General features: G+C 41.7%; 1 protein-coding gene across 1 annotated transcript in view; it reads right to left on the bottom strand.

Annotated features, from left to right (window-relative positions):
• Nucleotides 1-23907, bottom strand: part of KNTC1 (kinetochore associated 1) — an 81867-nt gene that overhangs the window by 31783 nt on the left and 26177 nt on the right. The window contains exons 25-40 of the mRNA XM_075012708.1: nt 21107-21223; nt 16771-16914; nt 16465-16563; nt 15343-15446; nt 15081-15186; nt 11815-11949; nt 10257-10376; nt 9355-9424; nt 9212-9279; nt 7832-8121; nt 6341-6513; nt 6038-6135; nt 5046-5187; nt 4231-4287; nt 2284-2447; nt 1615-1719 (exon numbers count right to left, since the gene is read on the bottom strand). Coding sequence (XP_074868809.1) covers nt 1615-1719; nt 2284-2447; nt 4231-4287; nt 5046-5187; nt 6038-6135; nt 6341-6513; nt 7832-8121; nt 9212-9279; nt 9355-9424; nt 10257-10376; nt 11815-11949; nt 15081-15186; nt 15343-15446; nt 16465-16563; nt 16771-16914; nt 21107-21223 — 1992 coding nt within the window. The remainder of the gene's footprint in view (nt 1-1614; nt 1720-2283; nt 2448-4230; nt 4288-5045; nt 5188-6037; nt 6136-6340; nt 6514-7831; nt 8122-9211; nt 9280-9354; nt 9425-10256; nt 10377-11814; nt 11950-15080; nt 15187-15342; nt 15447-16464; nt 16564-16770; nt 16915-21106; nt 21224-23907) is intronic.

Genomic DNA, 23907 nt, shown 5'->3' with positions numbered 1-23907 from the left:
AAAAAATAAAGGTTTTCCAAGTTTATTCCTAAAATACAAAAGGATTATTCCTGACATAATTTTACTATGAGGCCCATTACTAGTCTTAAAGGCACAACAGGCTTTTGTACAACTGGACACTACTGTCTAACTAGATATTACTGGATTATTATAACTAGATATTATTGGATTCATGGGTACCCCTTTAAAACCTTGATTTAATTCATGAAGATTTTTAGAAATAAGAGCAAAGACATTGCTTAAAATGAAGAGTATAGAAATCATATATGCCATTATTATTTTGTTTCAGTAGCATACAAGGGCTCCAAATGATATCAGGCCCTATTGTACTAAACGTTGTACTAATCGTTGCACATATATTGTAAGGCTATGGTTACACTAGCAAATTTTGCCTACAAAATCCCAGTTTTGTCAACAAAACTAGTGGCACATCCACACAGAAAATGTGTTTTGTCAGTAGTTTGTTGACAAAAGTCAGCACTTTTGCCAGACGTGTTCTGCCTCTCAGCCATGAGGCATAACACTGCTGTCAACAAATTCTGTCAACAAAAGAGCAGTGTGGATGCTCTGGAGGGGCCTTCTCTCAACAGACAGGGCATCCAGGACAATGGGCAGCCCTGTCTGCTGTGCTTCCGGGTGTGTTTTGTCAAGAGAGCAGCCAGGCAGTCCAGCCACTCTGTCAACAGAGCGGAGCATACTTCCAATTGGCTTTTGTGTGTGGCTGCATACGGTCAATAGAAGCTTTGTCGTAAAATCTCTTCAGCCAGTGTCTTCTGTCGACAGAGTGCTGTAATGTAATGATAGCCTAAGAGACAGACCTCACTCAAAAATAATTCTCTCTTTTAATGGTTGGGGAAGTGAGACAAACAATAAGTGACTTGCCCAAGGTAACATCAGATATCTGTGGCAGTACTGGGAACTGAAACCAAGTCTCCAAATTTCTTGAGTCCCAGTCAAGTGTCTTAACCACAAGATCATCTTCACTATTTAAAGCTAATACTATGCTCACTTAGGCCTCCACCTTGACCCCTGGTTGGGGATTGCATGGGGCGTGGGTAGCAGACAGCAGAGGCAGCCGGCAGGAGGTCACCTCCCCCACGGTGTTCTGTTGTGCTGTCTCAGCCCACTGAGCCCCGCTTCTCTGTGGATGGCTGGATGCCTCCCAGCTGCCAGAGGAGAAGAGGGGCTCAGTGGACCAGAAGAGCATGGTGGATCACTGTGTGGTAAGTTCACTGGCATGCGGCCTCTCCACCACCCCCTGATCTCCCGCAGCTACTGCCGCCACTGCCCATGCCCTGCCCCAGGTAAGTCTCCTCCTCCTGTCCATAGGATGGGTGGGGTGGCTGCCATGGGGCACCAAAACCATGAGGGCTGGGGCAGCCACCCCCCTTTGTCCTGTGGATGGGACGGAGCTGCACTTGGGGCTAGTGCAGCCTCCATTTGGGGTTGGAAAAGAAATAGAAGAATGCAACAGTGAAGCTCTGAAATGAGCCGCCTAGTATTCTTCAGAACAGCGGGACGTGAAGTGAAAAAATGGGCTGGAGTGTCTCAGAACTCAAATCAGAGACAGGAAGGGCCTATGCAATGTTTCCTTGTGTGTACGCTGATGCTTACCTTGTGTAATAAGGACATGACAGCAGCTTCAATCACTGAAGTGAACTTTTGTTTCATAAAAATAAGAAAGCTTTTGGTATCAGCTAGCATCTTGGCATCATGTAACTAGCACAAAAAGGGAATGGACAAGAAAGTAACTGCTCAAGATTACAAAAATCATTTTTACAAATTACTACTTTTCTAGTCATTTAAGAGATATTTGCAAGTAAGTTGTATTTTCAGAGTGAACTAAACGCTTGAGAAACATTTCAAATGGAGAGCAGTAGACACAGGAGTCCTCTCTTTATCCGGAAGTAAGTTATTGTTTGGATAATGTAACCTGCAAACCTCTCTCTCACCATCCTATGGTAATATCCCTCGATATCCCTCCCACCTCAGGAGGAGGGAAGATGGTGGAAGTGTAATTTTGTTATTAACACCCATTCAACTCCTGGTCTTCTTACAGAGTCTCAAGAGTCCCACTTAGGATAGTGGTTTTGTAATTGGAAACAGTTCTCCAGTAGAAGGGGAGATGACCAGCTTGTTTCACACAGACAACTAAACAGCTCTTCAGATGGCAATGAGACAACTTTCTAACAAGAGACTGTGTATCACAATACCTATTTCTCAGTCATATTTAGCAAATTTCCAAAAAGTTTGTTTTCAATGAAGCATAGGGTTTGTCCATACCTTTTGAGCCAGACACATATCCATGTTGTTTGATACACAGTGATGAAGACAGGATTCAAACACACAGACTATTAGTCGCAAGGCTAACTCATACTGACTGCATTCCCTTAGGTTCTGAAGCAGTGCACAGATGGGCGTTTTGACTGGCAACAGCAGGTTCTGGCCTATGGAATATTTCACAAGAATATAAACGATTAGTTTACATATTAAGGAAGCTTGTATGCCAAGAAAGCTGATTTTTCCTCTTTCTATGTTAAGGTATTCTTTGTTAAGAAAATTATAACGGTGCAGATGATGTTGTCCCATCAATTTTAATCGCTTTTACAAATTTTATGTTCACAAGTTTATGCCTCATTAAACAAATTCTCTCTAGTTTAACAATCAGGTGTTGTTTGTCAAATGTGGCCTTTTGCATAGACAGTAATTTCTGAGCAGTTCTCTTCTCAATGAAGGGACTGGATCTCAAAATGCTTTTGAAAGGAAAGTCAGGAACCCTTTCTTCATTTTACACAAGGAAGCTGAGGCACAGAAAAGTAAAAATGATCTGCCCCAGTGCACACAGGGGTGGGGGGATGATACAGATCTTGTGACTTCCAATCAAGTGCCCTGTCCACTGGATCATATTGCCTCCTTAGTATAGCATTAAATGATTGCTTTTCTGTTTCAACAGACAGTCTTGTGTGGGTTACCACAGAGCTGTAATATGTCAATCTTCCTGTTCAATCTGTATGTAAGGTCCATTTCTGGACACTTATATTAAATTTTAGGTATATACAGATGGGTCTGTCCAAAAAAGTGCTAGAGTCTCAGACTTATGAACACCTCAAGAATGGAGATTTTTCTGAAATATTCATAACTTTGAGCAAAATGTAATAGCTGCACTTTCAAAAGATAACTGAACATTGAATTAATACAACTCAAACCTTACTATGCGGGAAAAAAATATGTTGCTTTGATTTAATTTTTAGCCATTTATATTGAACTCAATACTGTATTGTACTTGTTTTTTTTGGGCGTGCGTGCGTGTGTGCACTGCTGTCTCATGTATTTCTGGTTCCAAATGAGGTGTACGGCTGGCTGATTGATCAGTTGGTAAGTCTCATGTTCATATCTCTGATGTTAAAACTGTAGAATTAAAACCCTTCTATCCTCAACCCACTCATCCACATTCAGTACATCTCTTTGGAAGTGTACACCTGTATACCATGTTCTGCAAGATACCCGAGAGAGGCAGGGGTATGTTTTAGATTTAAAAAAATTAGAGATTAAGGGTGATCTTGGGGTTAAACTACTGGACTGGAACTCAGGTTAGGTTGGGTTCAATTACCTACACGCTCAACAGTTGATTAGGCTTTCTGTACTGTAGTTTATCTTGCACTTGTATGTTACACCTCCCTCCCATCCTTTGCCTGTCTTGTTCCTTTAGAGACTCAATGTAAACTCTTCAAAGCAGGCAGATGTTTCTGGAGCGCCAACAATGAGATCCTGAGGTTGTTAGTTTTTATCTGGGGACAGGATGTTGTTAATCTATCTAAAGATAGATAGCTCAAGCATTCAAACTGATTAAACTGATGAAATAAGACTTGAAGAGATGGGTTTTCCAAGATGCAAAAGATTCTGTACTAGAAGGATATCTAGCCGTCAAAGACAATACCCAGCAATAAAACAGAAGCAAGGTCAATCTCTAGTGTATAGGTACAATACAATGCGTGCAAGCTGTATTGTCAACTAAACTAAAAGCTGTTTAGGGCATAGTTTTAAGTTGCCCTCAACTATAGTTTCTAAGAGGGCTGTGGCCATGTATAGGTGCTAAAATTCAACATTAGTGGCGAGTCTTTTCCCAATTATTTAACATTGTATAGGAATGTTCTTGTTTTGGTGGGATTACCCACTTAGTGATATTTTAGAATAGTTTACTCTTGTGCTGTTAATGTGTCTTCAAGGTACCTTTTATAAATGGACAATTTGCCAAGCTTACAGAGTCCAAAGGGTACATCTTGTTATCTGCAGATGAGAGAAATATTTATGAGCAGTGCACTGAGATTTTGGCAAAGTGACAAACATTGGAAGTTACTATTAAAATCATCAACCACCACCACCATGGGCTCAGCTTCTCTCACTATATCCTTCTATCTTTCCCTTTCCAGTATAGAGTGGCTTAGTCTGCAAGATGTAGAAATTTTCCTGCGATTTTCTTGTGTATAATTGGATGTTACTTTCTTAGAGAGGAACTATTTTCTCATCTATGCATGAAGAAATATGAACAGATATTTTCCATTATCCTTGTAGAAGCTGTGTATAAATTCCTTTGCCTGGATGGGAATATAGACCTCATATGTTTCCCATGTGAAATGAAAACAAAAAAACCCACCACCACAGCCAAACAGAATTCCCTTCATACTCAGAAAGTTAGTTATCTATTTATAAAGTATATGCTAATTGGTTCATAAACTATCTAAAAATACTGATAAAATGAAATATGTAGAATACAATGACATTAAGAAAATGAATGTATTTAATTACATCTATACACAAGAAATAAACAGTTTTGGAAAATTCAGTGTTTCTGCTGCATAATCAAAAATATGAGTCTCTTGAGAACAACAAATACAATGCGAACACAAACCTATGTGAGGGGAAGGTTGGAAAGATGAGTTTAAAAAACTGTTTACTGATTTATTATATTGCAGTTTAAAAATCAGTCTAATATGAAATGGGATAAAGACTGTACACTAACTCATAATATTAAGGAAAAAGGATACCAGCAATAGGCACAAGGGAAGAAATAGTTTCATATGCAACTGGGAGCACCATCAGTGGATCGAGGACTATCGCGTCTTCACTAAAGAAATCATCATAGGTCCATTCTTCATAAGGATCTTTATCAGCGCCAAAAGACGCTGCCTAAATTAAACACATTGCAAACAATATGAACAGGTAATAAAGTGCTTGCTAAGTTCCATAAAAGGTACCAGCTAAAAAGTATGCATAACTGTACAACTAATAAATTGCACAAAATTAAAGATCAAGTTTCTAAATCAGGAAGATGCCCATATTTAAAAATGTGTCTCCAAGCTACTTGTTTTGCTGGACATTGAGAATGAAAGACAGTTACTACTTCCTACGTGGGCATTGTACCCACTAATGTCAAAAGGGAGAGGTACCCACATTGCATTGCTGAGAAAGTCGAAGCAGCCCACCCTAATAGGCACACACTCCATCGACTTCATGTGCCAGTGGGGATATGCACACTCAACTTCATAAAACCAGGTGCTAAAAAATCAACTTTAATAAATTTGCCCTAATATCCTAGTGTAGACATAGCCTTTGATCCTTACATTACGTGAAGCCCAAACTGCTTGTGGGCCCTCAACAAAAAATAGTAACCAAGGGATAGTTCAAACTTTTTAATATCTTACACTTGTTAACCTCTGTTCTACATGTATTCATCAAATCACACACACACACACACACACACACACACCCATCACTTTCTGTGAAAATACTAACAACTATTGATGATACTCAAATAGATGTTTTCACAAAATAAGATACAATAGTTTTTATTCGGAAATATAGGAGACAAAGCAGAGAAGCTGAGAATATCATTTTACTTTGGATGGCAGTAGCTGATGAACACCTATGAATAGATATTGATTAGCAAGCTGGCAAATATTCATAAATAATGAATATTTCATAAGCCATTCTAAGAAAAAAAAAGTGAAGCAGATGACTTCAAATTGGAAGATGTTACCTTTGCTATAAATCCATAGCTTTCTATTTGGCATTGCCCGTAAATTTCCTTAGCAGCCAATGTATATTTACATAGCTCCAGAGAATCTAATAACAGATCTGTGAGAAATTAAAGTGAAAGTTACATATTCTCTGTAATAAAGAAAAAAAATCACAATTTAGTAAATGTTACCAATTTTTAAAGAGGAATGCATACATAAAAATTCACTTTTTGCTTTCATGTTTCATAGAAAAATAATTTATCTGGAAAAAAATATACACTTTCCAACATGAACACAAATAAGAAATGATGATACTGGATTACCTGGACTGCATATTGTAGCTGCTTGGCAGGCCATCTCATTTATCACTGCTGGAAAGTTCAGTCCTTCAGGTGTGATCATTGGAACATCAGCTCCCAACATATGACAAAGCTTTCGAGAAATTAAAAACAGCAACTTTCCTGTTTCTTCGTTACGGTGATTTTCATATAAATCTCTAAACGATACAGGGAAATTAATCAGTTAGATTTTTATTTAAGATCAAAATCATAACTTATCTTTGGAGTTATTAATTTTAACCCAACAAAATCCAAGAAGTAAATGAGCTCATCAAAAGGTGGTGCTGCTGGGCCTGAAGTCTGAATTACTGGCTATGCAAGAAAAAGGACAGCTAGTATCATACTTCGTATAGAACTACTGACTGTCCTGAAATTAAAGTATTAGTTTAACTCCCATCTTGTACCACTTTCAGGAAGATAACTAGCCAGGTATGCTGATCAAAGGGTTCAGTTACTGAAAGCAGGATAGTTTAGGGCTTGGATGATTTCCATGTATTCACAGGACTCAAGAAGCTCAGCTGTACACAATGGCTGGCTGTTCTTGTCTACCTGAATGATTTTTCATCCAATATAACAGTATTAAATTGCTAGAATTAAAATACATGCACTCAACTGTAACAACAAAAAGTCTTGTGGCACCTTATAGACTAACAGATATTTTGAAGCATAAACTTTCGTGGGCCATTTCCACCTTGCTGAATAGACCTTGTCAGCTCTGGCCCTCCCCCTTTACTGGGACCCACTCTTTAAATACCCCTCTGAAACCACCCCCCACTCATGCATCTGATGAAGTGGGTCTTTGCCCACAAAAGCTTATGCTCCAAAATATCTGTTAGTCTATAAGGTGCCACAAGACTTTTTGTTGTTCTCAAAGCTACAGACTAACACAGCTACCCCTCTGATACTTGGCATTCAACTGTGTTACTAAGATCTTTTATTTCGTCTATCTTTTTCACTAGAAAAGCTACAGCAGTTACAGTGTTCCAGCTGTGCTGCTGACTTCAGTACAGATACTACAGTACGGAAAGGAGTTCTCCTCTTGCTGCAGTTAATTCACCTCCCCAAGAGATGACAGATTGATGGAAGAATTCTTCTAATGACTGAGGTGTGGTCTATTCAGAGTCAAATTACCTTACCTATGGTCACTCAAGCGTGTGGGATTTTTCACACCCTTATACTGACTCAACTACATTGCCTAACTTTAATGTAGACCTAGCCTTAGTGAAAAGGATGGCATTATTAACCATATTATGGAAAAAACACATTGGAAAGGTCCAGAGAAGTCCAAAGTGAACCTACTCTTGCAGTCTACACAACAAAGTATTCTAAATGGATCTGCTGTGTGGCTCATCTTCCCTCTAGCCAATCCTGTCTTGGCATTACAGCTACCAGCTATTGCAGAGTACCAGAAACAGTTTATTGCATGCTTTTTCTTGCTGTAATGCAAATCAATCCTGAACTGTTCTGAAATTTTACCTGCATATATTTAGTGCCTCTTCAATTTTTCCAGCATCTAATGACCTCAGTGCCAGCTTTACCCCTAACTCTTGCTCTGTCATTTGCAAAAGGAAAGCTAGTCTGTAAAGTCTTGATTCAGTGGAACAGTCTGTCATCTTACTATCATCTTTGGAATTTGCTGTTTGCACTTTTCTAGACTGTGCCATGGATCGGAGACTTTCATAGGCTTTTATGTGCTCTTCAAGCAGCTGAGACATCAGCGAACGATTTCCACAATCCTTGACTGAAATAAAGATATTAAAATCTTCCTGCAACAAAAAGTAAAATAATAGAACAGAACCTTCTTACTTATGTGACTTACTTTAGAAATTTGTTTTGGTTTACATTTTTTTTACTTTCATTGCCTCATTCACAGATCAATTCCATCTTCAGATTAAATTTACTTGTTTACAGAATATAGCTAACTAGTATGAAACCAAAAACAAAATAAAAGATACTGGATCAAAAACTATGTAATATTTCCTAAATAGATCAAATATACTGCTGTTTACTATGCAACAGGTGAAGAATTCTTGGTAATATGCAACATCATTACAAATACTATTAGAAAATCTTTGCTGAGCAATTTGTGAAATTAGGATTTTTGACAAGATCATTATACAGGAAACCCTCGATTTTATGGACCCCAATTTAGTGGATTTCAGGAACAATGGACATCTTCCACCGCCCGCCCCCCCCCGCCATTGTTCCTGAAGTCCGCTTAATCGGTGCTTGTAAAATCCTTAAATCCTGCCCACACATCCCCGCAGAAAGGTAAGGTGACTTACCAGAGCCATCGGAGCTGCCGCTGCTGCGGCGGGAGGGGTTGTGGCTTCTAGGAGCTGCAGTCCACTGTGGCTGAACCCTCCACCACAGCTTGGACCACTGGAGCCACCACGCACTCCTCCCACCGGAGGTGGGGCACGTAGAGGGGCAGATGGCACTTGCATACATGTCCCACCCCTGGTGGGAAGAGCATGTGGCAGCTCCAGCGAGGACGGCTCCTCCAGCCATGGCAGCGAGGGCAGCTCCTCCAGCCACAGCGGCAGGCTCCAGTGAGTCATGGGCTTTTTTTTTGGGAGGTGGGGGAGTGAAAAGGAGAAATATATATATTTTAAATATTTATTTTTAATCCATGCTGCTTTCTTCACGAAAAGAATAGCATGGAAATAATTGACAAAAATGTATTTATCAGTCTTCATAATCCACAGACATTTGAACATTTTAGTTTATTTGTAAGAAGACACTATTACACACCGCAAGTGTAGTAAAACCAAAAACTAAAAATTCATTTTAAGAGGGGTTCATTTTTAAAAATGCATAATTTAGTTACATTTCTTATAACTGTAAAATACTTACTTGCAAGCTAGCAAGTGTTTCAAACATTTTTAAGTTTGCTTTGCATTCATCTTCCTTCAGAGGATTTTCTATAAAATAAGAAAAACAGTTACTTATTGTGCTACTTACTGGGACAATACCTAAGGGGAAAAGTTACAACTTACCTTTCTGAATGTTGAGCAGGAACTTAAGAACCTCCACCAGCGTCTTTGTTATACACATTTGTGCTTTGCGCTGAAATGTGATAGTGAAGACATTATGATCAAGACTACTAATTTTTTCTAGGATTTATATTACTGATCCAAAACCAAAAGAAACAAAAATTCAATAATATAATGTGTATGTTATACACGTAATATTGTAATATCAAAATTATCACCACCACAGCAATTTACTGAATCTTCAATGAGATTTAGATAAAAAGTGTAAGAGGGAATACAGGGTGTGGTGGGGGCTGTGACCTAGGGAAGGGGATCAAGATGTAGGGTCTGTGATGGGGTATGGGTGCAAAAGCAGGGATACAGAGGGTTTGGGTTGCAACCTGAGGCAAGGATGCTGGAGAAGGTGGGCAGAGTTGGAGGGAGGGACTGGGAGAGATATCAAGTGCAGGATCTTGCTGGCAGGTGCTTACCTAGGTGGCTCCCAGTCAGCAGCACAGAGAGACCCTCAGGCAGACTTCCCGCCTTCCGTGACCACATGCCCCTTAGAGTGGCTGGCTGTGGGGATCATGTGTTCTCTGCACATTGTGCACTCTTGGGGGAGGAGGGGCAGCATATTTTGCATGCTGCCTGTATCAAAAAAAACAGTCCAGGAAGCTCCCCTTGGCCAGCTTCTAGTCAATGCAAGCTGCAAGATTGATCTGGAGGCAGAAGCAGCATGTAGAGGCAGAGAACATATGGCCCCTGCAGTTGGCTGCTCTAAGCAATGCACGGCACCTGCCCATGGCTCCCACTATGGTGTGGAACGGTGGCAGAATGCATCTGGTGATTCGGAAGACTGTATTTTGCCTGCTGTGATTTAGAATGATCAATTAACATGTATTTTCTGAAGTGAAATTAATTAGTACCTCTTCAGAATTATCTGCTTCTTTCTGTAATACCAATCTTGCCCATAAAGATAATCTCTCTGCAACCGTCTCAGCTTCAGCAAGAGGCAGAGATTTTAATAAATTTAGGGATTCCTCACCCTGGAAACAAAAGTTACAAAGCAAAAATATTTTGACAAAAGTATGTGCTGTTGAAAGGACTGCAATTTGCTTATCAGTTGTCTACTGCACGTTTTTGCATCTCTTTACTGTCTGACATTGTAATGGTGCCCCACCGGATGAGACACTTTCTAAGTTCACTTTACAGCTTAGAGAGTCCATTAACTCTCCCTTTTTAGAATATACAGACTCTTCAATATCTAGTACGTGTAGGTCCTTTGATTCAGAGATCTGAGGGCAGCTAACCTGCAAGTTTATTTGTGGATAATTACTATAGGTGAAGAAAAAAAATTCCTTTAAGAGTTCTTGCAAAACAACTGATTAGTTAGCATGTGTATTTATTTGCAGCACTCCAGAAACATGGCTATGTTATTACCACTTGTTGGTAAGAACAGAATAGCAGAATTTGGTTAGTGCTGAGAAAGTGATACTCAGATTTTTAAAGATGGGAAACTGTATTTTGGAAAGGGCCGGTCCAACTCCTTTCCTCAATTAGAGGAGCCTACCATACTGTAGGTCCATTACAGGGAGCACAGTAGTATCTTCGACAAAATATACAGATATGCAAAAATAATCATAACTAAAAGGGAACCAGTAGTTTAATGACTAAATAGTCTCTATCATAATTCAGCAGTGCTAAAGCATCTAATTCCTGTCTCGCAAGCTAAAGGTTCAGCGCATTGCTGAGTCCCATAGCATCAATGGAACTTCAGGATGTACTGAAGTGCTGTGGTGAACTGTGACCTGAACAGACTAGTCAGAAAGCTCGGCAGAAGAGGAAACCACCTGCTAGTCATAGGGATGCAGAAAGAGGTGCTTGTGCCAGTAAAGAGTTGCTCAATAACCCTCTCCACAAAAAATGGTTTGTGACATACTCCAGCTCTTAGGTCCTCTTTAGAACATGGAAACTGAAATGTTTTGACATCCCATGTCAAATACAGCAACACTGCCGTGCCTAAAATTACCTTTTTGTTCTTGCTTGAATGGAAAGAGTCCACCACACAACAGCAACTGCAGCAAAGCTTATTTGAAGATTTCTAGAATACTTTATTCTAAATAATGTTGAACTCTGAGCATGTTCACATGCACAGAACACTTCACACCCTTTTTGGCAGTGAATTAAGAGGCATTTACTGTGTTTTACACCTTATTTCAAAACATGAGGGTTTGTGCAGCAAAACTTTCAATGTGATTATGTATTAGTTCATGGAATACCACAATAAATTTAACTTACTCATGTTTAAATATGGGCTTGATTTTCAATACTATAATACTGACTGCAATCAGTTCAAGTTGCATAAATGCACAAACTACATACATGGATATTAATGAAACTGCAATAACTGTGCACAGTTCTGAAGAATAGGTCTGAAGTATTTTTAGAGAGATAGATCAAATGACTAAAATAAAACCTTCATACCCTGTCTTTATCAATCATGTCCACCATCCTCAAAATATAGACCTCCTCGCTTGGCAACATATATGCTTCTACAATTTTCAAAGCATCTTCCAAAGAAGTAGGGGTATCTTGTTTAAGAATGTATTTCACCAGTCTCTAAAACAAGAAAAAAAAGACATGGATGTTAAATCTTGTGGGAAATATTTAGAAGCAGAACTACCAGACCCTTTCCCCCGTCCGATCCTTTCCACAATGCTAGAGCCTTTCACTATAGCAGGCACAAGCTGTGGCAGCAGGGAGGCAGAAGTGTGGATGTTGGAGGAATTCCTTGAGCAGGCAGAGAGCCATGCAGGATACATACCCAAAAATTCTAATGCATCTGAACTTTACTTCCCTAACTACCAACGTTAGCTGGGCTGTGATGCTGAACCAGTGAGGGCCAAGTAACATGCAGCCTGTGTGACACCAAAGTAACCCGGAAGGACAAGTACCGAAGAAGCAGATTGAAATTATGATCAGAGCAATTTTTTGTGTATGAAATTGGAACCTCTCTAGTCTGGCACCCTCACAACCTGACTGGTGCTGAACAAGAGAAATTTGCCAAACCACAGGGGGTCAATGTTGCCTAGCAGCATCACCAGCACTTCTGCTGCTGACTGGGCTCTTAGAAGACATTAAGGGGTAAATGAGGGCTAAATAACAGCACAGAACACTGATAGCTAGAACTGGTGGCTGCAAACAAACTTTATGGGACCACGAGAAACTTGGCCTCACTCACGATACATGGTTATCTATCTAACTAAAATCATGCCAGATGAGAGTGCTGGACTAGAGAGGTTCAACAGCCTTGTTAAAACAGAATATAGTCCTTGAAATGTAGTCCTCTATTGTTAGAGAATTAAAAATAGATACTAATTGTGTGTCTTCTTTACCTGTATCCTATTAGAAGTTTAAAAATGTGATCTAAATATTCTGTAGATAATAGACTTCTATTGTTTGTCTATTATTTTTCAATACTGTATTCTACAGATTGAAATAGGGAAGGAAATATTTAAAAAGGGAATATTAATATTTAGACAGAACTTGTGTTGTAATAATACTGTCTTTGGAATTGTAGACTACTCGTGAACATTCTGATGGATTAAATGCCTTATGCTAACAAGTGCAACTAGTTTCTGGTGCATGCTTACGAAACAGGGATTAGCTTTAAAAGCAACTAGATATGCTTTATCTATTATTATTAGCTTGCTTCCACTACAGAGGAAGCTGGGCCTCATCTTGGGCCTCATCCTGCTTTATATCTGATCTGCTTAAACTTTACCAGGCAAAGTCTAAACTATGAGATAAATTTGGTAAATTCAAATTTAACTTTGTAATGCTGGGTTTTATAAATTCAAAGCAGAGTGTCCTCACCTCCCCACAAAGTCGACTTAGTGCTTCCCCACTAAATCGCCGAAGATTGACTATTGCAGCAGTGCACTGTGGGAACTTATTCCAGAGTTCCCTCAGTCATGTAGTATTCTGGGTTTATTTGCTGGTGCAGTATGGGAAAAAAATGCCACACAAGTGGTTGTAGGTGTGGGGTGTCATCTTCCCACACTGTATTGCCCTCATTACCCTCCCCATTGAAAGCAAATGGTAATTTTTTCCAGGAGAAAAGAAGGAAAATGTAGGGAATCCCAGGCAAAAGAAAACCAAATAGGCTGGCTTCAGAAGGTGATTGAATCAAGTAAATTGGTCGCTCAGCTACTTTTCCCCCATTGAAGGAACACTTTCTATTTGAACTAATGGGCAGGCTTTTACCAAATCAGCCAGCTAGCACGTCAGGGAACCGTCAAACCCACAATGTACATGTGATCTGAGAGCACCCAGGGGATTGTGTCATGTCAACTAGTCCCTCAGCTACTGTTTCCCATTTGAAAGTGAATAAGGTTTTCAGTAACCCTCACTATAGTAGACTTGACTATCTTGAGGGAGGAAGGTGGTAAGGGCTGGACTGCTTAAAGAGAACTGTATTTTTGCTTTTTGGTAATCCATAAGGCATTACAGAAATTGTTTGGTTACTTTCTTGGTGAAATCAAATGATAGAAGAAACCACCAGTTTTGAGGCTGTCTGCCCTATTCTGTAGCGTTTGCCCTGAATGTGCACTCTCACTACAGCCCCTCTAGACATCATGGTCACATGGACATTCAGTGTCTGTGTTCTACATCTAGCCATACATTTACGCAGAGCTCAAGGGAGAGGACAAATGCAGGAGATCTTATCTCTAAAGTTGTCTGAGAATTGCCATTGATGCATTGGGGTGCGCAAAGAAACAGACTAAGTCTGCTTTTCAAATATTCGCAGAGATCTGCGCTGAACAATGTTTTTCTTTATCAAGTATCTCATTAAGGTAAAAGACAGCAAACCAAAGCACAGATAGTAACAAAACTCTAACTATATTTTCTCTCTTTTGTGATCACCTAAGTCATGTAATTTGTGCTTAGTTTCTTGGATCAGATAGACTGTGGCATTTCCATTAACACTGGAAAGAACTAATAAGCACCTTTCTGAACATCTCTCACCAGTAGAATACAAATGCTGACGTCTAATCCAAAACACACAAGCCATTTGACAGTTCTTAAATTTTCCCATCTCCTGAAAGCAGGAGAGTGGGAACTAAAAGTAATATTTGTTTTGCTATTTTTGTTTTTCTGTTCTGGATTGTCTGTGCTCTGATTTTTCCCCTCCCGCCCCCCACCAGTAGAGCTCAGCTCCTATTTAGGCCTCTAAAGGAAGTGACTGTATTTTTCAAACTAAATAAGAGAATAATAGGAGCTGCTGGGTGCTAAGATCTTTTCAAAATCTGGCCCCCTACAATCTTGTCAAAATACGCAAGGCCTTGTGTAGTAGACCTTATTTGAATTAGAGATGTAAAATCCTGTTTAGTTACTTAACTGGTTAAACGCTAAGTTTAACCAGTTAACTGATTAAATATGGAAATGGGGGAGACGAACCAGGCTGCTTCGAAGCCATTCGAGATACCCCACCAATGATGCCCCCTGGGCTGCAATAGACCAGGGCTGCTCTGGCCACACTGGAGTGTCTCCTGCCTACACCAGGCCCCACAGGGCTCCAGCAGTCCTCTGCAGCATTCAGGGGCTGCTCCAGCCCCTGCTGGTTAGCCATAAATGAGATAAGCCCCATCCATTTAGGGTGAGGTTAACCAGTTATCTGGTAACATCCCCAATTTGAACATGTATCATAGAAGCAAAGTAAAAATATAAATAGAGGTATCATTACTTACCATTATCATCTGTTTATCCTTTAAAAGGTTCGTATCTCTTATTCCATAGCCCCGTAACAGCTTTTTCATCTCCATCAGTCTGTAACTTTCCTGCAATAACTTCACTCTACAAAGAGATGTGTTACGATTAATAGCTTTGCTTCATCCAACAGCACAATTAAGAGTTCGACCCAGAATTCTAATTGAAAGAAACAGCACTAAATAAATAACTTTAAGAGATTTTGAAGAGATGGGTATTAGTAGTTAAAGGCTGTTCCCTTACTTGACATGGTTCATTTGCAAATGCTGCTTGACCAGCTGCTCCACTGCTGCACTCCAAGGCACCACTGCACCATGCATGATCTGCAGTACTGCATCAAATACCAGCTGCAAAGAAATCCAAATTTCTATGGAAATGAAGCTCTTTGTTACATAATTCCTTCAAGTATTGTTCACCCACAGCTCAAATGTGGAAAGTTTCTTCCTTCATAAACTTCATTTACACAAGGAAATCGTCCCACGTTTTGCACAGACACACCCAAAAGCCTTTAATCTCGCTGAATACTTTATAGTTCACTTCTGCTAGAGTTCTATGTGCTATTTATTTTTAAGGTTTGGAAGATGAATGCTTTAATTTTTTCTCCTAAGATTCTGTCTGGTTACGGCGCAGAAGCACTGTAAAAACGCTAGAAAGCGCTCAGAATAGACAGGGGTGGAGGGCCAGGATCGCCTACGTCAGTTGGCCTGGCACTTAAGGAAGGAAGATTCTGTCTTTTGTCAACAGTATTAAAAAGGGCTGGCAAGCTTCTTCCAAACTTTATACAGCTTTGTGTGAAAGCTTGCATAATTTAATACTTAAAAGATGTTATAAATAGGTCTAATTGTCGTTAAATGACTAAAAGACACAGCAAATTGCTCACACGATACTTACAAAATTTATATGTACTATAACATAGGTTTATGTAAAAGGAAAAAAGAAAAAAACTACTGGTAGTGGAACAACTCTTCGAAAAGAGAACCCTACAACTACAAAGCCATGGAGAGCAAGGTAGTCTCGGTGGCTCAATGATAGTGCAGTGGACCACCACACTGGCCTGTCTCTAAAGGGGCACCACCGTGATCCCTCCTGGAATCACGACACTTGAGAGTGCTCAGCACCTTACAGATGGCCATTTGCATAACCACCCAATAAAAATAGCTGAAAAGCAAAAACAGATTTAACTGAAGAAAAAACGGTAAAAGGTACTAACTAGACCAAGCAAAAAAAATCCTCCTTGGATTGACTGAAAGGCAGGACAGTATTTGGCCCATCACATATGCCTACCAGACACTGTATTCTGTTCTTTCATTCACAATAAAAGAAGAAAGAATAAGACCCATTTGTACATTTATCTAATGTACTTACATCTATATCAGATATGCAGCCAATGACAGCAATTGCTTTTGCCTCCCATGCAGTTTCAAACACAGATGTAGACCGTGTACGGCAGCGTTCTAGCAAGTCCTGAGTATTTTGATGAACAAAATATAATATAGTAAAGTTTCAGAAGTATGGAAGGAGCATTCCATAATTCAGAAAACACTGAAGGACCACATTTAATCATTCAGACCAACTGGGTTGTACACAAAAGAGTAAGGGTTTCAAAAGACGGCCTTAAAACTTGATTTACCAAAAATAACATCCCTTTAAAAAGAGAGGGAAAACGTATACCGTTATATACTGCAAGAGAAGTTCATCCTGTTGTAGTTTATGTTCATGTATGTACGGTTTAATAAACTTCTCCAGAATGGATGGAATGAGCTCTGGTGCCAAAACTTTATCAAGCATACGGAATACTATTGTACTTGCATTCTCCTAGGGGGACAGAAGGACAGTTACAGAAACATGAGTTCCACATTATGTTAGAACAGCACAGTGAACAGCATTCTTTCATTTTAAGGGCCTTATCCACTGCCCAGTGTAGCCAAAGGAAAAACCTCAGGACGAAACATTCATTGCCCAGCTCAAAGAAACCAAAACCCCCTAGAGCAATAGTCACAAAACTAGTTGATTGTGATTGACTGGTCAATCCAGGCGACTCTCCCAGTCAATTACAATTGGCCCCAGACCATTCCCCAGTACAGCCAGTGGTGCCCTGCGTGTGGGTCAGAGGTGGGTGAATAAAAGTCTTGGCAGCTCCCTTTGGCTGGGAACAGGAAACTGTGGCTAATGGGAGCTGATGGGGCAGTACCAGAAGACAGATACAGTGAGTGTGCTGAGGTATGTGCACAGCTGTGCATTTGGTAGGGCCATGAAAAACACATTGCTGACCATGGTATCTGGTCTTCTGTGTGCTTTTACCCTACTTGATACAAATTTCACAGAGGAGACAAGAGTTTCTCTAAATTAGGAATCCTGACCAAAAAGGAAGTTTCAGGAGTTCACAAGATTATTGGAGGAGGGTGGGGTGCGGGAAGGAGGAGACATGGACGACACGACTAGGATATTGTTATCAGTTATCCTTCTTTTCCCATCTAGCTGTGGGCACTCTGCTAATCAGTTGGGCATCACCTGAATCTCTCCTGAGTGCCCACCAAAGCGCTCAGCTTACAGGAACACTGACAGCCACCCTTACTTCTGTTTTGCCTCCTGAGAGACATAAGAGCCATGGCTGTTCATTGGATGCCCAACTCTGAAGGCAGTGCCCTGCTAGCAGTAGTTCAGAAGGGTGGCAATACCATACCATTGCTGCTGTCTGTGGCTCTGCCTTCAGAGCTGGGCTCCTGGCCAGCAGTTACCATTCAGCTCAGAAAGCAGCACTACTGCCAGCAGCAGCACAGAAGTAAGGGTAACAGTACTGCAGAGCCCACAGCCCCGTAACACCTCTCTACAACTCCTTTGGGTCAGAACCCCTACAAAACTGAAATTTCAGATTTAAATAGCTGACATTGCAAAATTTACAATATTTAAGAGCCTATGAATGTGAAATTGACCAAAATGGATCATGAATTTGGTAGAGTCCTAGCTATGTGCTTCTCATCCACGCCTCCAGGAGCATGTTGGCCCCTTTTGGGAGCAGCATGAAGAGTCCTGAGCAGACAGAAATGTCTACTCACAGATATACATCAATGTTGCTGATCCCATGAGCGGCTGTGGCCAAAAGAGTAATGTGGTGCTACTGCTTCCAGTATCCTGGGAAACAGTAGCCCACATCAGCACCTCTTTGTGACTGCTCTTGTACATGCTGCCTGGCATATCTCCTATCCGGGGTCATACAGTGCCTCTGGTGGCAAGGCTAGGAAGGGTACAGCTGAATGGCCAGGAGGAGTTGCCAGCATGGGGCACAGGCTCCCAGGGGCAGCAGCACCCCATTCCTTTCCTTTTGTTGCTGCAGCTCCTGGGACAGCCTTGTGGATCAGTGGATACTGATGGCCTCTCTGTAGACAGACATTTATACCCAGGCAGGGCTCCAGAATGGGGCTGGGAGTTTGCCCCGCCATCACTAGACCCCTAACTTAGATCCAACAGCTCAAAATGCCGCCTTACGCAAGCACATATTACTACCCCTAGTCCCTGCCCACAGCCAGCACCCCCTCCTGTACCATAGGGTAACCCTAACCCTGTGCCCCTCCTCCAAAAGCCAGCACCCCAAACCCTAGCCCTGAGCCCCCTCCCACAGCCAGCATCCCACATCCCTTCCTGCACACCAACCCTAGCCCTGCCTGCCTCTGAACCAGGATTCTGCCCCACTCATGCACCCTAACCACTTGCCCCAGTTCTGCCCCCTTCCAGAGTTAGCATCCACACCCTTTCCTGCACCCTGAACCCCCTCCTGAACCTCAGCCCCCTGCCCCAGCCCTGCCCCCCTTCTTAGAGCCAACCCCCATATCCCCTGTTGAACCCCAACCCCCAGTCCTGATCCCCCTCCCAGAGCCAGCACCCATACCTCCTCCAACCTCAGCCCAGTAAAAGGAGTGAGTGAGCGAGCAACATGGAGAGGTGGGGATGGAGCAAGCACAGCAGACATTTGGGGAAGGGGTGGGGTAGATCTTTGATTACCCTTAAATTCCAGAAGTGATCTTGGGAATAAACCCTTCTATAAAAAGGCTTCTTGAGTTTCATTAAACTTTTGATTTTTCCTCTATCCCAAGCTTGTACTGTCATCCAATAGACACACCTGAAACTGTAAACTACTGGAGGAAGGGGCCATACCTAATTACTTTTTTATAACAGTTTATATCTTATATGTTAATTGCATGGAAATGCTTTCTTTATGACCCCTCCAGAACATGGGATAGCCTTTACTGAAGTCCAGTCCAGAAGACTGACTGAAAAAGTTTCATCACCCTCCGCACTACAGAGGGAACACAGACTGTAGCAGGTTGAGGACCTTGGCCTGCAAAGGCCACAAGGTCTCACTATAGCACTTTAGCCCAAGGCCCAGAACCAAAATCCCATCTTTTCCCTTTGGGAACCACTAATAGTTGTATCTTAACCACACTGGAAACCTGACAACGAACAAACAAGTCCACCCCAATACCACTATCAAGCAGAAAGTGTGGTACTACTCAATCCACTGTGGCTTGAAGGTGCTGCGAGGAAAATAAAATACTCCTGGGTCCTCTGCCCATTGGACAATGGGAAGAAACACTCCTTCCAACAGGCTATACCACAGCACCTGTCAGAAAAGGTTCTTATTCCTAGTTTGAGTGGGTAGAGCGAGCTGCTGGAACAGGGCCAAGAGGCTCCACAAGGCCTGTGCACTGAACTAAATTCTGGGAGCTATGAAATGCTGACCAATCAGCACCCCTTTCCTCCAGTTGGCCCCTGGGTGCAAGACTCCTATTGTCATAGGGTGAGTGGCTTCCTACCTTTCTACTGGGACCGTCTCCTTTTTGCTACTGGCCCTCTCAAGTTCACCTAACCATTCACATAGGTGGGTGACAAATGCTGCTGTTCAAAGCGAGTTGTGTCCATGCTGTGGTAAACAGATACATGGAGCAGTGAAAAGTTCTGGCTGGGAAGAGGCTGCAGAACACTATGCTTCTAAGGCTACATCTACACTAGCACACTACATCGAAGTAGCCTATTTAGAAGTAAGGACATCGAAATAGGCTACTTTGACGTATATCATCTACACATCTTCCAGGGCTGGTGCCATCGATTTTCAACATCAAAGTAGCGACGGGGAACATCGAAAGGAGCCGCCCTGGAAGGAAATGTGGAGTGTCCACACACACAAGCGCTCCCCCTCAAAATAAGGGGCCAGCAAAGCCCCAAGCAGCCCCCTTAAAAGGGCCCCTCCCAGACACACTTGCCCTGCACAGCACAAGATCCACAGAGCCGACAACGGGTTGCAGACCCTGTGCATGCAGCATGGATCCCCAGCTGCAGCAGCAGCAGCCAGAAGCCCTGTGCTAAGGGCTGCTGCATGTGGTGACCATAGAGCCCCACAGGGGCTGGACAGAGAGTCTCTCAACCCCTCAGCTGATGGCTGCCATGGAGGACCCCACTATTTCGAAGTAGCAGGAAGCGGATTGTCTACACACACCCTACTTCAACGTTGAACGTAGAAGTAGGGTGCTATTCCCATCTTCGGATGGGAACAGCAATTTCGACATCTCACCACCTAACATCAATTTCAACGTCGAAATAGCACATAGCGCGTGTAGACGCGGCGCGTGCTATTTCGACTGTGCCGGCTACTTCGAAGTAGCTGGCTAGTGTAGACGCACCCGAAAAGAAATAGCACTGTATATGTGGGAAGCAGCATTAGGGCTTATAAAAAACTTTGGTTTTTATGTACTCGACTCACCTAAGCAGTGCTGAACCATCTACACAGGTATTTATATTGATGCTAGCTACATGTATGCTACATGCCACCGAGTGTACACATAACTAAAGGGTTAATGCCAGAATTGGGATTATCACCATGTTAGTTCTTTACTTGAAAGCCTATGCTCAAATAATCCACAGAACTATTCCAGCTGGCCCAGTGATTTTTTAGTGAAGTGTCAACCAGACAGATAGTACTCAGATACTATTTTTAATACGCCTGCAATATTACCTTTTCAAAGTCATTGAGTGCTAGTCTGCAGCTGTACTTTCTGTAGAGATCTACCAATTCTTGTAAATCATACACCAGCTTCTTTAACCGATGCACCTCTTCACAATCGCCACACTTCTGAAACAGAAGGCAATAGAGAAAATTTCCTGAGGAACTTATTGATAATTGGCTGAGGTTTGCATATGATGTGAAACTCTTTGCAGCACTGCTACTGTTTTCATAAAACATAAAATGAAAATAAGTCAGATCATAGCTGAAATGGGACATATAAGAAGTGCCAAGAGACAATTCATCTTTTAACGTGTGATGCTCAGAGGGTTTAATTAAAGACAGCAGCTCTGACAATCACTTTGCTCTACACATACAGAGCTTCCACATTTTCAGCTTTTGGTTTCAGATTGTTGGTTTGCTTCACAGTTTATTTTTTGTCATCTCTGTCCTAGAATATCTATAGATGCATCTGTAGCAATAGGGTAACATACTACAATAAGGTACATAAAATTTGCTTTTATTTTAATGGACTAATCCAAGACTTAAAACAAAAACAAAAACACACAGAAACAAGCTTGTGCCTACATCCCAGTGATAAGTCCTATTTATGTGGAATTTAAGCTTTCATTAAAAAAATGAACAAAATAAAATCTGCTAAGTTTCTGGCTCTTACTTCTGTAAACTGATAGGTCAAATTCAGTAGCTATATCTACACTACGAGATACGTTTCAGTTTATTAAAATCAATTTTGTAACGCTGGGTTTTATACACTCGAATCTGAGTATCTCACTTCCCCACAGGCTCCCCACAAAGCCAACTTATTGCCGCCACACAATTGCCAAACATCGATGGTTGCTGCAGCATATTGTGGGAACCTACCACACAATTCCTTAATCCCCTTAGCATTCTGTGTATTTTCACCGGTGCAGTACATGAAAAAAATGCCCCGCAAGTGGTTTTGAGTATGTGATGTCATTTTCCCACATTACATTGCTCTCATTGCTCTCCAGTGGAAAGCAAACAGCCATTCTTCCAGGAGGAAGGAAGGAAAAGTAGGGCATTAACAAAGATTGCCAAATTAACTGAAATCTCTTGCGTCTATAACTGAATTGCTTTTTACAACTGTAGCTGTAACTCAATTATCAAGTATTTTACAAAAAGCAGCAGCTGTCTGAGTCTTCTCAACTGGCCCTCCGGCCACTGTGTCCCCTCCCTCAATTACATATGATGCCTGAAAAGACAGGAACAATGCAAAGCTTAAAGAAAGAATAGGATAGTAAAGGATTTAAAAAAAAAAAAATTGTGAGGTAGGGTTTTTGGCTTCCCAGTCCATTACACAGCTTCTGTGCCCTGGGATCACCCAGCAATCTGTGTCTTCTCAACTGGCCCTCAGCCCACTCTTCCCTACGTTAAGGGGGCCAAAGCTTGAAAGAAGAGGATAGAAAAGTTTGGGAAAAAGATTTTTGGCTTCCCACTACACTACACACAATTGTCCAACACAGGGGATGGGACTTGTCAAATTTCAACATGCTGTGGACCTAAGGTGGGGGAGCCAGCCCCAAATGACTGTTAGGGTGTCGGACCCCGTCATCCCACATGGGGGTGGACCAGAGGATGAAGAGCCAGTTGACATGGTTCCCCAAAATCTTTTTGATTGGAGGGGCAGGAAGAAGTGTGGGGCTGTGGCTCAAGGGCCAGTAGAGATGGTCCCCTGGTGGCAGCAAGCCCCCAAAAATCTTCCCCGTCCTTGGTGCTGCCTGGCAGCATGGTCCACACTGACCAGCAGACACATCCTTTTATTGGGTCAGGGTCTAGCCACATTATATGGTGGAACGCAGGAAAAAACCTCAATTATATGGTGCCTCTGGGGGAGTGAGGGGGAGCCTGCAAAAATGTAAGCCACAGAAAAGAAGTTTCTCAGCCTCTCATATAAGTACACCCCACCCCCCACCAGCCAAGCTGCCACGTTGTATGGCAGAGCAGGGGCTGGCACTAGTGCAGGAAAAAAAAATTCAAGTGCTCAGCTTGCAGAAGTAGAGACAGAACCATGAACTCTTTGTTGGGGCTATTTTTAATGGGTAGAAGCACTTACAGTGCTGATAGCAAAGTAAGAAAAGTTTCCCAGCCTCTCATATAAGCATGACCCCATAACTATGAGCTTCCTGGAGCTGAATTCAAATTTGTGGGCTTCCTCTTACCTACTTCCTGTGCACCTGGTGAGCAGTGGAGATGGTGGACCATGGGGCATTGTGGGATGCTTAAGGGACACCTCTGAAGGCTAAGGAATTTGATTCAAAAGACATGGCACTTCCATGCTATCCTTCATTCGAACTTTTAAACTCGAATTTAATGATACACCCACCCGCTTTCGATGATCTTACAGTGATATTAGCACTCCCTAAAAATCAAGCTAATGGTATTTACAGTGAAGACAGTGACGTTGTTAAAATCAAGATAACTGCCTTAAATTCAACTTTATCACGTAGTGTAGACAAAGCCAGTGTCAGTTTCCTGCCTCTACAAATAGGCATATTCACTGTCTTTGCTGAAGTCCAGAACTTTAACAAACAGCAATAAGTTAAAGTAGTGGCAGGCAACCTGCAGTCCGTGGGCTGCATGAAGTCCATCTGAGTATTAAGCATGGCCTTCAAGACATTTTATCATTCGCTGCCCATGCACAGGGTTGCCAGATTCTGCTGGTTTCCATCCACGTAGCTTTTTCCTACCCATATTAATAAAGTGACATGCACACAAGGCAAAGGCATGTGAAGAGAGGGGCATACTAATTGAGCACAATATTGACTGTGAGA

This window comes from Carettochelys insculpta, chromosome 18 (genome assembly GCF_033958435.1).
Source record: "Carettochelys insculpta isolate YL-2023 chromosome 18, ASM3395843v1, whole genome shotgun sequence".
Classification (NCBI taxonomy): domain Eukaryota; kingdom Metazoa; phylum Chordata; order Testudines; family Carettochelyidae; genus Carettochelys; species Carettochelys insculpta.
The sequence above is the reverse complement of the archived record's forward strand: the minus strand, read 5'-3'. Positions and strand labels throughout refer to the sequence as shown.